Source organism: Trachymyrmex cornetzi, unplaced genomic scaffold (assembly GCF_001594075.2).
Source record: "Trachymyrmex cornetzi isolate Tcor2-1 unplaced genomic scaffold, Tcor1.1 scaffold205, whole genome shotgun sequence".
In the NCBI taxonomy this organism is placed as follows: Eukaryota; Metazoa; Arthropoda; class Insecta; order Hymenoptera; family Formicidae; genus Trachymyrmex; species Trachymyrmex cornetzi.
Window position 1 is genome coordinate 1,265,034 of NW_017296691.1, and position 14,784 is coordinate 1,279,817.

Sequence of the window (14,784 nt, forward strand, 5' to 3'; positions counted from 1 at the left end):
ATGAAATTATCGCCGATCATATAAGCTTCGGTATGGCTATTGCCAATCAAAAAGTTTACTGCAGTAAAGTCTTTCTTAAATTAATAGATGTATTGCTGTTTGTCATTGTTTTAATTAGAAATCGATGTAAAACAGAGATAATCCATCATTTTAATATTGTTTCTACATTGAGAAAGAATGTATGCTACGACATTATTAATATTTGTAGGACACGTAATGTTTTACTTGTAAGAGGTAATGTATTAGTTGTTAAACTTAATTCCTGCCGTTTTTCGTCCAAAATTGATTTGTTTCGGAGGGAAATACCTTAATCAAAGTATTATTAATAAAGTATTATTAATTAGTAATAAAGTAGAAAATGGAGGAAATTACTTTGATTAAGGTATTCATTCATCTTCCCTTCAAAACAAATCAATTTAGGAGACGAAAAACGGCAGGAATTAAGTTTAACACCTAATACTTTTCAGAGCTCTTTTTTCCGTTGGATTTTTATTTTAATGATGACCGTCGCGTCCGCTTTCACAAAATTCTCGTATTATTGTCAATTGTCGAGGCGCACCTTGGATCATTAGATGGAAAAGGGAAGTTGTCGCTATTAATCATAATGCAGATAGCGATCAAATTGCCATCACGACATCGTAAAATCTGGTAGCACGGCCGCCGGTGGATCTTTTGATCCGACCGTGAATAAAGCGATCTTCAACGAGCCGAATAAATGCCGCCGCATTACACGGCCCATTACGCCATGACGTTATTTACAAACAAACGCACGGCCGCGGACGCTATAGAAAATAAAGAACAACGCAGCGGAAGTCCATTAGACACTTCCTCTTATTAATGCACGGCCTCCTGTGCACGGGGTCTTTTTTTTGCATGGAAAAAAAGTGTCGTACCTGAAGTGGTATAAGCTGTAAGGCCTCATCTACAATAGTCGCGCATTCTGTGTCACAGCACGCAAGCTTGTTGGGACAGTCAATCTGATGCGTCAATATTAACCCTTACCGTAACTAATATGGGTAACTAGTGACCGAGCGATTCCTGTTCGTGCAAGTTTCTTTGAGTCTTTCGGTAATTATAAATGACACTACATTTTATTATTTTCCAAAATAAAGAGTCAATATTTATTCTAGAAAGTTGAAAGTATGTTGGTGAATTTTTAGAGATTTTTTTAATTATTTTGAAGAGAGAACGAAGAGATTTGAAGTGACCCTTGATAGTATGGATGAGGCACCAAATTGTAGATGGTACGATAAAGGGTCCTCTACATAGAAGTCATAGACGGTCGTGGAGCCTTAAGTCGTAGGAAACTGACCAATTCCAATCGAGTATTCTCTTTATATTTGATTGTGATTGGTTGATTTAAGACTCCACGACCATCTACGATTTCTATGTAGAGGACCCTTAAGGGTTAAAATTGACTTGATTATCATAAGCTTGCGACCTGCGACACAGTTTGATGAGACCTAAAGCGCGCGTGTAAAGGGTCCTCTACATATAAGTCGTAGACGGTCGTGGAGCCTTAAGTCGTAGAAAACTGACCATTCTAATCGAGTATTCTCCTTATATTTGATTGTGATTGGTTGGTTTCCTACGACTTAGAACTCCACGACCATGTACGACTTCTATGTAGAGGACCCTTTAGAGTTACAAGCAAAACGAGGCGTTAGCCAATATTGTGTGGGATTACTATATTTTACAGAAAAATTGTTATGTAATTTTTATTATATTTTTATTCGCGCGTATTGTTTGTACGTATACTACATTTAAATGCATCTATGCAAGTATACGGATTAATCATGAATTAATTATGGCAACAGTGACTAAAAACAGCGATTAAAAACCGAAAAAATTATGAAGCTTAATATTTGTTATAAAAGAAAAGATAATAAAATTAGAATATTTTTGATGAATTTTTAAAAATGAATCTCTTTGAATGAATCATAGATTACGATAGAAAAATTTTTAGAGGATATATGTGTTAGCGAAATTATTGATAGTTTAAAGTTTACGTATTAAATTCAAATGGATAAAATCAATTATGTTTTATTAGTGATGAAAGTGCGAGAATTATACTATAATAGTACAATAAATCATAGTACAATAGGTATTATTGATTTAAAGGGACAAGAAAAATCAAAGATGAAGTACGTGTGTTAAAGACGTCCCGCGCGGCATGTTAGGCACACGATTGGAAAATTATGTACAGACCCCGGTAATTAGCACACTCCATACTCGCGAAGGAAGTCTAATGGTATTTAGCAGATTCTTCCTAGAGAATCAACGCGTTGAGAGATTCTCGAGCTTGAAAGCTGATCGTCGCGTAAATCGTTTCCAGTTTCCATTTGCGATGTTAACTGCTTCCGCTAAGAGCCGGTTGCGCCAGATTTCATTGTCGATGCCTCCAAATGGAGAACATGCTGGATAATGCTCGATAAAAATTGTCATAGGATAAATCGGTCAGGTTCAAGGAGATTGCCGACTTATCGGGATTTTATTCGATTGCTACGCTACGTTTGCTGCATCATATTTTTTGTATCACTTAGCGATGGATTCTCGGGCAGCATTCTCAGAAAGACATTTCTTAAATGTATCAAAATGAAATGCAGCAAAATATTTGAAAATACAAAATTTATTTTAATGAAAATTTTACATTTTCATTTTTTTAATATTTATGTTAAAATTTGAATAATATGTATTATTTGTTTGCAATGATTATAAACTACGCTATTTATTTATTCGTGACATTTCGCTCGTTTCATACGAGAAATGAAATAAGAACGTAATAATTAATGTTTTATTCATTCGTACTACGATTCGCAAAAACACAAAATTCCATATAAAGATCCTAAGCAGTTTTTTAATACATGAGCACTCGATGGATTTCTATAGCAATAGAGTCACGGAACTTGCATAAAGGATGTCACAGAGACTGAAGATTAAGACCACCCAAGGAGCCACGGTGTTCGACTTACTGAATCTGACAAGGACATCGCTCATGATCCTCCGAATAACCGTTTAGCGAATTATACATGTAATTTATACAGTGACTATCCCGTTCATGATCTAAACAAAGATACATCATTTTAATTGGAACTTACATTTAGAACTAACGTGGAAATTTTTACAATCTACCTACTTTATGCGCCCCAAAAGATACCAATTCGAAATGTCGCTTGAGTATTAAGCATGAAGCTTTTTTGATATCGCGTATTATTAATAAATAGAAAGTACGAGCGGCGTTTTAGAAGAAATCATTGGGTATGTGAATGTACGGCAAAATTAGTTCCGATTTTCTACAATCTTTTGTTTTCTAATTTCTAGACGGAGATACAATCATAAAATTATTTGTATTAGAAATTAAAAATTTGCAGCAAGGATATAAATAAATTAAGTTTTACGCTTAAGTTTTATTTTACTTTATCTTGCGAGTTTCATCTTTTAGAAACTACAATGTAATTATATTAGAAACTACAATACAATTTTATCAGTATAATTCTAATTCTCGAAATACCTATTCATCTGTTATTTTCTAATGGTCAAAATCCGTTAGGGTCTGTCCGAGTTAAAACTGTCATGCGTTCTACCCTTCGTATCTTCACAATAAAGAAACGGCGGGAAAATGTCGAGAGGTCATAGACATGCGGAAACACACTGCGCCAGACCTCAAGACGTCGCGAATGGAAACGTTTAAATTGCAAACGGCGCATCGTAAAGCGAGAGGATCCAATCAACCTTTGCTTACGAGTCAATCGAGTCGGCGGTCTGCGACACCTATCGCTTTATGCTAATACAGGCGGTTTCGTTGCTGGCGAATAGGTTCGCACTGCCGCAGCCGCGTCGAAGACGAACCTGTGAAGAGCATTAAACTCTTAGAATTCTCAGACGCATGACGTGACAGTCTCCAGAGCCTATAATACTTCGTATACACCGTAATACCATGTAATCCTAAACATGTATTCATATATTCATATGTTTTTATTGGCACTAAACGAAACTTGTCAAGAATAATAACGGAATGAGTAGATCAATGAATAGTCAAGAAAAATATGTTCGTAGATAATTGTTAACTAAAATCTATTTAGTTGCAGCTTATATTTCTTAATAAATAAATAAAAGAATGTTTAGCTAACAGTAAGTGGGTACATTAATCTTAAAACGAATCGAGACATAAAAATCGGTATTACATTCTGAAATGTCTGTCAGAACTCTAGCGGATCAGTAGTGTATACCAAGGAAGGAATGTATTAGAATTCTAATTTTAAATTCTATTTCAAAATAATATTATGGACTCTGTAGGCGTCATGCAAGTATTTACACTTTAAGATTTGATGCGAGTGCAAGAGAGGTTTAACGGTGACGAGATGAAAATTATCCGACTCGTGTGTGCATCTGATAAAGAGAAACGGTATATTTCTTCAACAATAGCATTGCCGATAGTAAAGCAGTAACCCGAAAGTCATTACTCGGTCGCTTCGGTTTCTTAAGCATCTGCATAAATAAGATGCCATAAAATCTTTGAAGAGTCGAGTTCTATGAGACGCGATATGTTTTCAACTGTATTCAAATACAATATGACTTTTTTGATGTAACGATTATGATTTGTAAAGGGATACTATATTTATGCGAATTTCTACATACTATATGAAAAACAGTTATCAACACGAAGTAGTTTTTTTTAACAGAATGAAAATGTCGCATGTTAAAAAATTGGAGTATTCGTATTGTTTACGTTTCAAAATAATACGAATTTATCAATGGATTTACCGATACGTAAATGCAGAGTAAAACAAAAACAATTGTTTTCTAAGATACCGTTCTAAATATATTTGCGTATAAAAAAATAAAATTGTTCAGTCACCTATGTACAAATAGAAAAAGTCAAGGATCTTGCTTGATTAGTCATTGAAATTTGAAGTATTCACGAGTGATGCTTGCCTCGGGTCTAGCAATAATTTCGCGTTGAAACTATTCGTGAGATGATACACTGTGTCTAGTGTAGCGACAATAAATCCGAGGACGAAGATTTATAGCGCTGGGAGTGGTTTCGGACTTGATGCGTTAACATGCATTAACCCAAATACAAGAGCAACCACCGCGGGCGAAATGAGACCGAGTGCGAGACGAGTGTTCGTCCGTTCCTGTGCTTTGGTCCGATCTTTCGTGTCTGATCCCGAGGTAGATTGGTGACGTGCGCGAAGAACGGAGTACCGTATAAAGTGAAGCGATTAGGGACACACTTTGCGCCAAGTTGAGGAGGAACAAAAACTGAAAAATATAGGTCGTTTCACTTTCTTCACGCGCGGTATAAAAACGACGGGCGGATTTTGTTACGCCGTTTTTCATCGTCTGCTCCTAATTACCGCGTATCGCGATAACTGTTAGCTGGTACTAGAGGAGAGGTTACTAAATAAAATCATCGCGCGCCGCCTGATTGCGCTTTCGCGCTATAAATCACGACGTTAAGTCGCGTGCTAGCGCGCATCGAATTGCGCGGAAGTTAAACGCTAAAAACTGGGATTAAACTGACCCAATGCTAACGTGATTAATCGGCTTAAGTCATGGAAAGTGGTATTATCCTGGAGGTAATAATTATTAGTTCGACGTTAGGCCGCGCTTTTACTATTAGATCGAAGACGAAGTGCCGCTGTATTATTAACTGTGTTCTTTTAATTTTCTAACAACGTAATTTGTTACTCGGCTTATTTAGATGCTTAATAAACGTATATTAGCTATACATTTATCAGTTAAGGAAAAAATATTTAAAAAGATATTAAAAAAGAATAAGATTTCATTTTTAAACATTAAATTAAATTTTATTTTTGTTTGATATTTATTGTATTTTATATTTTTCATAAAATATTCTAATTTATTTAAAAAAAATCCAAAAAGCAGTTTATTAATATTTTTTCAGAACTTTTTATTGTCTTAAGTCATTATTTTTACTGTTATCTAGTTTTTTTTAAGGCTCTCTTTATAAATAAAACAAATTTAATACTAAAGAGCATAAAAATTTATTTATTGTTCTTAAGAAGAAAATTATGTTGGCGATGCAATTGGGGAGGAAATTTTAGCACGATGGATGTAACTGTGTCAACTTTCCTTCGATAGAACTCAGAGATAAAACAAGGTCTCGAATTGCCAACCGCCAGAATGGACGATCAGTACAGTGGACAATCTCTCGATTCCGACGACAGTCACTGCATAGAAAATGGTTTACATCTCGTTTTTAGGAACACTCTTGGCGGCTGCATTTAGTAGACGGATCGGACGGCGTGTGCAATAGCGGCATCCGATTGCGTATCGGTGACCTCGATCGTCTCTCCATATATCTCCCGCTCTTATTATCTCTCTCTTTTTCTTTCTCTTTCTCCCTCCTTCCTTTCCATTCAATTCGTTGTGTCAATGATCCCACGCAGATCCGAGAGAAGGAAGCTGCTTTACGCTCGCACGAGGTTCATTCGCTCAAGTGAATTATGAACTCTCCGATGTTATTAGCTGTAATGAGAAAATTATTTCTCGCCGATACACTTAACGTTCATCTCGACAATTATTTTCTTCTTATAATTACATACGCAATTGTATTCCATTCACATTTTATCTACCCTCCTCTACTCTAATTGATCGAAAGACGTTCATTAGACGTTCTTGTTCCTTCAATCTCACTAGCATCAAAATTTTAAGACTGCGTTAAATCACGTAATATCTATGAATATCACACTGAGCAAAGATTATCCGTAAATCTCGAAGTGAGCGGAAGTTATATAATATGAGAGTTTCTAATCTAAAAACAGATTTACGCGTATCGGCGTGTAATCTCTTTCAACCGTCTCTATTACAGAAATATAATTGCGATTTTCTATCGCAAATCACTTGGACTTTTACTGCTGCGCGATACAGTCTCGCGTGATGCCGCCGTATTCCCTTCCGCGAAATCCCGCGCTCGGGATACCCGATTCTCAGGTTCGTATAAATTTGTTTACTCTAAATTATGACTCTAATAGATACGGTCGCGTGTCTCCCGACCGTTTCTTCGTTGGTGCATCGCACAAAGAAGGCACATTATCTCCAAACGGAGGCAGCCGCTCTCGTCAGCTATTTTCCTCGCGTGATAATCGGCAATTACAACCAACTCTGTATCGATCAGCGGCGATTATTCGATGGCGCAGATTATCTGTCAATGATTTCGAACTTGATCGTTTCGACGCCTACAAGAAATTAGAAATCGTCTCCGTTCGAGAAACAGCTCGAAGGGAAGCACGATAACAAGCACGATGGCGGATTCGCGGTGGTAGCTACATATAATTTGCATTAATAATATCCACCGATCTATTGGCTGATAATCACTTCCCGTTTATTATCCTAAGATACGCTACTTAATTATAATTATTATCGACAACTAATTTCACTCGTAATTGTTAGGACCGCCACGATAATGTCCCGTTGCATTATTTTACTACGGTGAATAAATGTAATTACACACAGATGAAAGACCGACGCGCTTATGAATTAAAAAAAAAATCGATGGAACGGTATTTCCAACTGCTCATATTCTCGTTATGCTGTTTCTTAGTAATGAAACAAATAGGTAAATATGATCGAACGTGATTTATGGCTCTATTGATAAAATAATGATAAAGTAATAAAATCGCGCGCTTACCCTAGCGGAAGTTCCTATCGCGAGAAATAAAACGATACCAGCTTCCGTTAATTCATGAGTAGGGGAGTGGTATTTTATATCATAATCAGTTGTGTGGGGTGTATTAATCGTTATTGTTACTTAGATATCGCGCGCACGGAGGTGTACATCATTTTTTTTGTCGATATCTAACCTATATACATAGCTTGTATTTAGAACGCGGTTATGACGATGTTAGAGTGCACTTAACATAGAATGTTCATATTACATATACTAGTAGAATTTTAGAATAATATATATAGAGTGAGAGCAAAAAGTATTCGTACAAGGAAATTTGTTATAAAAAAAGTCTTATTTGTAGAAAATAAACATTAATTAGCAATTTTATACGATGAATACATTCTGTTCTAACATAAACGAGTTTCGCATGTATGCCTGATTTTAGAAGCTAAATTTCTCGTTTGTACACGGAGAGAATTTTCTTTTAAAATTCACCCTGAAAATATGGTGATTGTGGTACAATACAATATTTTAAAGATTTTTACCATGCACTTCAGTAAAATTGATCAAACTTATTTTATACTTTATTGTAGTTTTATTAATGAATGAGAGAGATTTATATTAAAATTCTTCGAAATATACAATGTTGTCCCACGATTGTCATATTTTCAGGGTAAATTCTAAGAAAAAATTCTCTCCGTGTACGAATACTTTTTGAGCATTCAAACAATACAATTTTTAATTTTTGCTTTTTTTTCACATGACATTTTGTATAATTAATGCACATCTTTTTGGTACATATAATTTTAAGAAACATAGTCTATTTTATTCTTTATGAATAAATTGTTAATTATCCAACAAGAAATCGATGTCAAATTGATGTTGAAATCATCGTATTGTATATCGATTCGATGATTCATTTCTCGCTGGATAATATTTACTTTTCGAAAATAGGTTTTTAAAAAAATATTTTCTCTCTGTGCGAATACTTTTTGCACTCACTGTATATAACATATAAAATAAAATTTTTTAAATAAAAGCGCTGCGTTCTGAATACGGGCCACACAATGTCCTGCTGGCAATTTGATTTGCTTAACTAATCACAAAATTAATCGCAAACTGACTAATATCATAAGTTTGAACAATAATATGAAACTCAATGCAGAGACAAATGTATAAGAGACATAAATATATTAAAAATTAGATTAAAATTTTTTATTTTTTATGAAAAAGAATTTTCGTCTCAGTGGTTTTCTTTTATAAATAAATTACGCAATTTCTCGCATTAGTAGAACTTACAGCCAACGGAGAATTAAAGAACATAAGAAATCGATGGATAATCAATACATTGTAGAGCTTATACATTGTTTCAACTATGTTGAAAGAGCGATATCGCTTACATTATTGACCATTGGCTCGATGATTACAGCGATGAAGATTTACGTATTTATTCAGATAACTGCTCTTTCACAGTTTTCCACAGAAGGCGATATTGAGCGATGAAAGAGAAACTGAGAAGAGATTTCGCGTTTCTTTTACAATTCCGTCGGAGTGATGGATGAGTTCTTCGGAGAACCGTCGTCGATAAATCACTGATAACCGTGTTTTTTTTTAACAATCTGTCTTTGTTTTCGCCGTTGCGCCGACAACGCCTCCCTTAAAATTGCGTTTGTGGCGGCGTCAGGTCCGTTGTCTCGTAAAACGTACACGCCTATGGACGTCATTACCACGTAATTAACACTCTCCCCTTCTCCTGTTCCATTCCTCCGCGGCGTAATGAGTTCGAGCGTGGAAATTTGCATGTGAATCTCGCTACGGCTGCCGACATACCGCAAAACCGCATCCGCGAAGTCATTCTCCGCTCCGAGCTATGCGGGTACGAAGAGAAGACCGACCGGTCCGTTGTTCGTGCATGTGCGGACGCAATCGCGTGAATGCACCTGGCAGCAAAATTGGGTCGCGTGTCACGCCTGTCATCGCCGTTCCGTAAATGTAAGAGTGAACTTCCGATTGTGTTTTCAATGTGAACGATAGTAGATGCTCGTTTGATGTTCGAACTACGTGAAAAACGATATTAGTTATCGGTTGTTGATTGAATACAGCCTCCGGTAGAACAATTCCGGAGCAGATAGCCATACGAGGAGAGACGGCCATTGTGGATTCTCTGGTAATTGCCGATATGATATGCATGAATAGTTAGTAAACGTCATGGTGATTGATTGGAATTGTTTTGCGATTAGTAGCACTTTAGCGGATACGTCATTACGTTTTTTACTCGAATTTTTCTTTTATCTGTTTAAAATTATTTTCCAATTAAATGAAATTAAAAGTTCGCTTTAAATCAATGACAACATGGAAATTTATATAACTTTGTGAAAAATAATCGTGAAATGATTTTTCAAAGACTTTTATTTTTAAAAGCCTAAAGATTTTACTTTTATATCTTATTAAATTTTTGTCTCGGCTAATAAAATTTGCTCAAGAAATTTTTGCTTACGTGTCACTATTTCCAAATTGAGATCGCGCAAAGTTAATAGAAAGTTTCAATTTTGAATTCACGCATAGAGTTGAAAAAAAATTGTTTTTAATTGATTTGTAACAATCTGAAAGTTTAAAGTCTCCTTTTTAAAATACTCTTTAAGAAATTGAAATACGATTTTTTGTTGTTGAGTTATCACGGTTTGAAATGGTCAGGGTATTTCACCTTTTCATCACTAGAAATAGCGTCTCAGAAATTAACGTACTTTCTCTAAATCACAGACACTAGGAGGAATAATAACAGTTTGAATATATATCAAGGTGTAAGTGGTTACAGACTTTTATAAGCGGCTGGACACATTAAGAGAATTCGCGATTTATGTTTCAGAGATGGAAGTGGATAATACCATCTTACGTGCTCCAATTAATTCTAAAAGTAAAATTATATGAACAAATTTCTAATCTGATCGCATAACTTTCGTGGATAGAGTTCTCTCGCAAATTCAAATTACATTCACAATACAACTCATTTTACTCGCGTATACTTGCATGCGGAACGGTCCACGTGCGTTTCGCGTGGCATCCGCAGCAGACACGTTCCCGTTGAGACAAACGCGGCACGTCGTCGCTTCTCACGTGCGCACGGCGAGAACTAATTGATCGTATCTCCGCGCGTGTTTAATAGCCAAGCGCTTTTACTGCATCGGAGTAAAGTCGGTGCGGCCGACGCGGGCAAGATCATGGCCGGCAATCGCGTCCCGATTTCGCTGCGGATCAATTTACCTAACAAGAGCGAGGACGCGATAAAGTTGATCCGTCGCTAGGCCGCGCGAACCCGTAATTAACGTCTCCGGTGAAACGTCTTATAATCGCTTAATAAGCGTCCGTGTACAAATAGCGTGCGTTAATTGAGTACATCCAGAGCGCCGTGCGGCCGGCGACTAACTCGAAAACCATGATGCTTCTCAGGACGACGCCCGATAGTTTGCGATACTACGTGGGAAAACTCTTCGTAACCGGTTTAACGATCGGCATTAAATGTCTACAAGTGTAAACGATAAACTTTTGCCGCGCGTTTCGCGGAGAATAGTCCAACTCACTCGTGTTAATCCTTACCGTACTATGTACAATTTGGTGCCTCATCCATACTATCAAGGGTCACTAGAATCTCTTCGTTTTTTCACCTCTTCAAAATAATTCAAAAAATCTCTAAAAATTCACCAACATACTTTCAACTTTCCAGAATAAATATTGACTCTTTATTTTGGAAAATAATAAAATGTAGTGTCATTTACAATTACCGAAAGACTCAAAGAAACTTGCACGAACAGGAACTGCTCGGTCACTAGTTACCCATATTAGTACGGTAAGGGTTAATAATACGCCAGTAGTAAATCAGCGTTAATTACATTGTCATCGATCTCGGAGAAATAGGAAAAGAAAAGAAAGAAAGTGAGAGAAGGAGAGAATGAGAAAGAAGGGGGGGGGGGGAAAATCGAGTGGCATTGATTTACGCTTGATTACATTTCTCGCGAGATCTCTGGCGCGCAATTCTGCATAAGTGAATGCACTTTGACGAGACGCCGCTCACGCTCGCTTACTTTCGATTATTTCTGCGCCGTCATGAATGAGACGTCCGGTATTCGCGCCGGCTACTCGCGGTAGTAACGCTATTTAAAATGCCGACGTGAGATACATATTATTCGACGTGTTACTCATGAAGGTAGAAAGTGCTTCGTCGTCCGCGTGATGTATCGCGATGCGTATATATGCTCAAGAAGAAGCGAATATGCGTGCATTTCGCCGTTCACCTTCGCCGGTCTCTGACAGAAGGTGACGAGGGTTAAAAGGTGGAATTAGAGGGAGCCTCTCAACGGAAGGTCAAGCTCGCGGGCTAGCACAATCCGATGTTCGTTTCTGCATGCGTGCACGTGCGGTATACGCACGTGCGTGATGAACGTGCTCGCCATCGGGCCACCGATGAGCACGTTTCCATCGCGATTAATCGATAAACGCGCTTCGTTTCGGTAGCGGACGCGCGCTTCGATCGATCTTTGTATCTCGTAAAGCGGATATTAATCGTAGAGACGTATTTAATGGTTTGATGAAGCATACCGGCATTATTCATCGTACAGAGATGTGTTTTTATTTCTATACAATTCAGCATGACGTGCATGTTTGTTTAACAGAAGAAATTGAACGTCGAATGCTACTACTCGAATGCTAATATGCTAAAGTTATATAATTAATTATTTAACGTTTTGATATTTAATACTCAGGTATGAAAATCTTTTTATTATAAATTGAGAGAAGTTATTTATTTCTTTCCTCAAACAAATATCTTAGCAATGAATCTTGATTTTCACTTGCATTACGAATATTACAACGCATTAAGATCTTAATTAATATTCACAAATAAGCATTACATATTGAAATGTTAAATAATTAATTATATTAATTAATAATATTCGTAATATTCGTAATGCAAGTGAAAATCAAGATCCATTGCTAAGATATTTGTGTGTTTGAGAAAAGAAATATAAATAACTTCTCTCAATTCATAATAAAAAGATTTTATTCAATTACAAAATGATCTTATGAATTCAATTATAGATCTGTCAGTTGGTTTCCAATTCTTCATAGAGTAGTTATTCGATCTTATTTGGGGATGAACCAGTCTCGATGAATCACACCGAGATTCGTTCAGCTGCCAATTTTGTATGGCCGACCCTACACTATTGGATCCAATTACCGATTTCTGCTGGTATTCGATTCACACAACTGTCAAATTGAAATGCAAATGACTAAGGGATATCCTTGTTATTGCGGATTGTGGTAGTAACAAGAGCCTTCGTTCTGGTTTCAGGAACCAAAAAGCGAGTCGATGAAGTAGCATCACCAAGGACTATCCACGACTTGCCAGAACACGTTCTCACATGTGGCCTGTCACTTCCCGGTAAGTATTTAAAAAATTCAATTTTTTCTGAGGAAAAGTTGATGATAATTTTTATCGTAATCATTTGTTATGACAAAAGATATTAGATTTATATCATAGATCGTTGGAACTTGGAACTTAAAAAGTGGAAAAATTTGAAACGATAATTTCCAACGTTTTTACGATTGTGTTTTTTAAATTATTGCTAAATGTCTATTTGGAATCTATATATTCCAGATTATTTAAAGAGAAGATGAAATAAGATTGTAGGTCTCCAAATTTAAACATTTTTATCGCGATAGTCGATTGCGCTTGTGTCGTAAGCCTTTGTTTCGCGTCGAGGTGTTCCACATAGAGGCAAGAAACGTGAACTTACGCCACATACGCGACTCTACGTTGCTTCTCGCGTCGCGTTGCGGAAGATAACAACACGCGGTGACCGCGGAGGAGTATGCGGAAGCTGGGACACACCCATCCACCACGTAGGGCTCCTAAGCTTGGTTCACACGCCCCCGCATCTTCTGCTCGTTCTGTGCATCTATTTACGTACTTCGTCGAGTACCGGCAGATACTTCCACGGCAGGCCGTTTCTCTCCCTTCTACCGTGATTCTGCCTTGTCGAGTGCGCCATTCTCTCGGCCGTTCTCCTTGCTCTTCGTCCCGCATTGTCCCTTTCTCTCCCTTTCCGTGAGGCTCAGCTGGTCGGATCTGCAGATATCTAACTGTATTCCCGTAGTTGGCGCAGTTGTTGCTCTCTGTCGTCGATTAGCGTACGGCGGGAAGAGGTAGTCGCTGGACGATAGCTGAAAGGAGCCTGACCAAAGATTAACCCGCTAGTGTTCGCATCACGAAACACGCTTTACCTTAAATTACCATAGAGAGTATATAATGATTGTTTAAAGTATTTAAATGAGCGTATACATATATTTCATGTTCATTTCTACCAATGTAGATTAACCTTAATCTTGATTTACCTTATTTTTTTCTTCTAGTTCTGAAAATTAAAAAAAGATAAAAAGTAAATTAATCTAAGATTAAATTTAATCTACATTGAGAGAGAGAGAGAGATAGAAATAGATCTTGATAAACTTATGTTGGACAAAAATAATATTATACCAAATATTTTTTTGCAGTATATGAGAGCTCATAGAATTTATTCATAGAATTTATTTATTTATAAATAAATGAATAAATTCATAGAACATAAAAATGTATTTATTTATAAGGGCATAAAAGAAAGTCTTGAATGCAGGGATCAATTGCGAGATATAATCATTACTGTCGAACGAATATTATCTGAGCGTTCGATTTTCCTGGTACAGTAAATGCGATCATTGTGATGGTTATCGCGTTATCTCATGATAATAAACTGGAAGTGATATTAATCTACTAGGATCGATTAAAAGCAATATGTAATATTTTTATGATATGAAACGGAGAAATCACTTCATTGAACTTTGCTTTAGATCAAGTAAAGTCTCCGTTTTTTCGGTGTGTCTTGTCTAATATCGACATCGTTTACGTAACCAGTCCCTCCTTCAAAGCGGCGTCCTACAACGGTAATCGGGTGAAAGGGAAAAGCGCACTCGGCCGCTTTAATTGCAACCGAGTGTGGGATATACGCGACTCTTTTGTGTCTCGATTAAGGAGGGACCCCATGCAACAACATTAACGTTAACTATCCACTTACTTGAACATGAGCTACACGCTCAGTTCGCACGCCTTCGTGTTTCTC

The 14,784-nt window shown here is 36.8% G+C and overlaps 1 protein-coding gene across 3 annotated transcripts in view; it reads left to right on the top strand.

The window, feature by feature from the left end:
- Positions 1-14,784, top strand: part of LOC108759792 (puratrophin-1) — a 341,347-nt gene that overhangs the window by 197,838 nt on the left and 128,725 nt on the right. For all 3 annotated transcript variants that reach the window (XM_018505420.1, XM_018505418.1, XM_018505419.1), the window contains exon 6: positions 12,981-13,070. In XM_018505420.1, the coding sequence (XP_018360922.1) occupies positions 12,981-13,070 (90 nt within the window). The remainder of the gene's footprint in view (positions 1-12,980; positions 13,071-14,784) is intronic.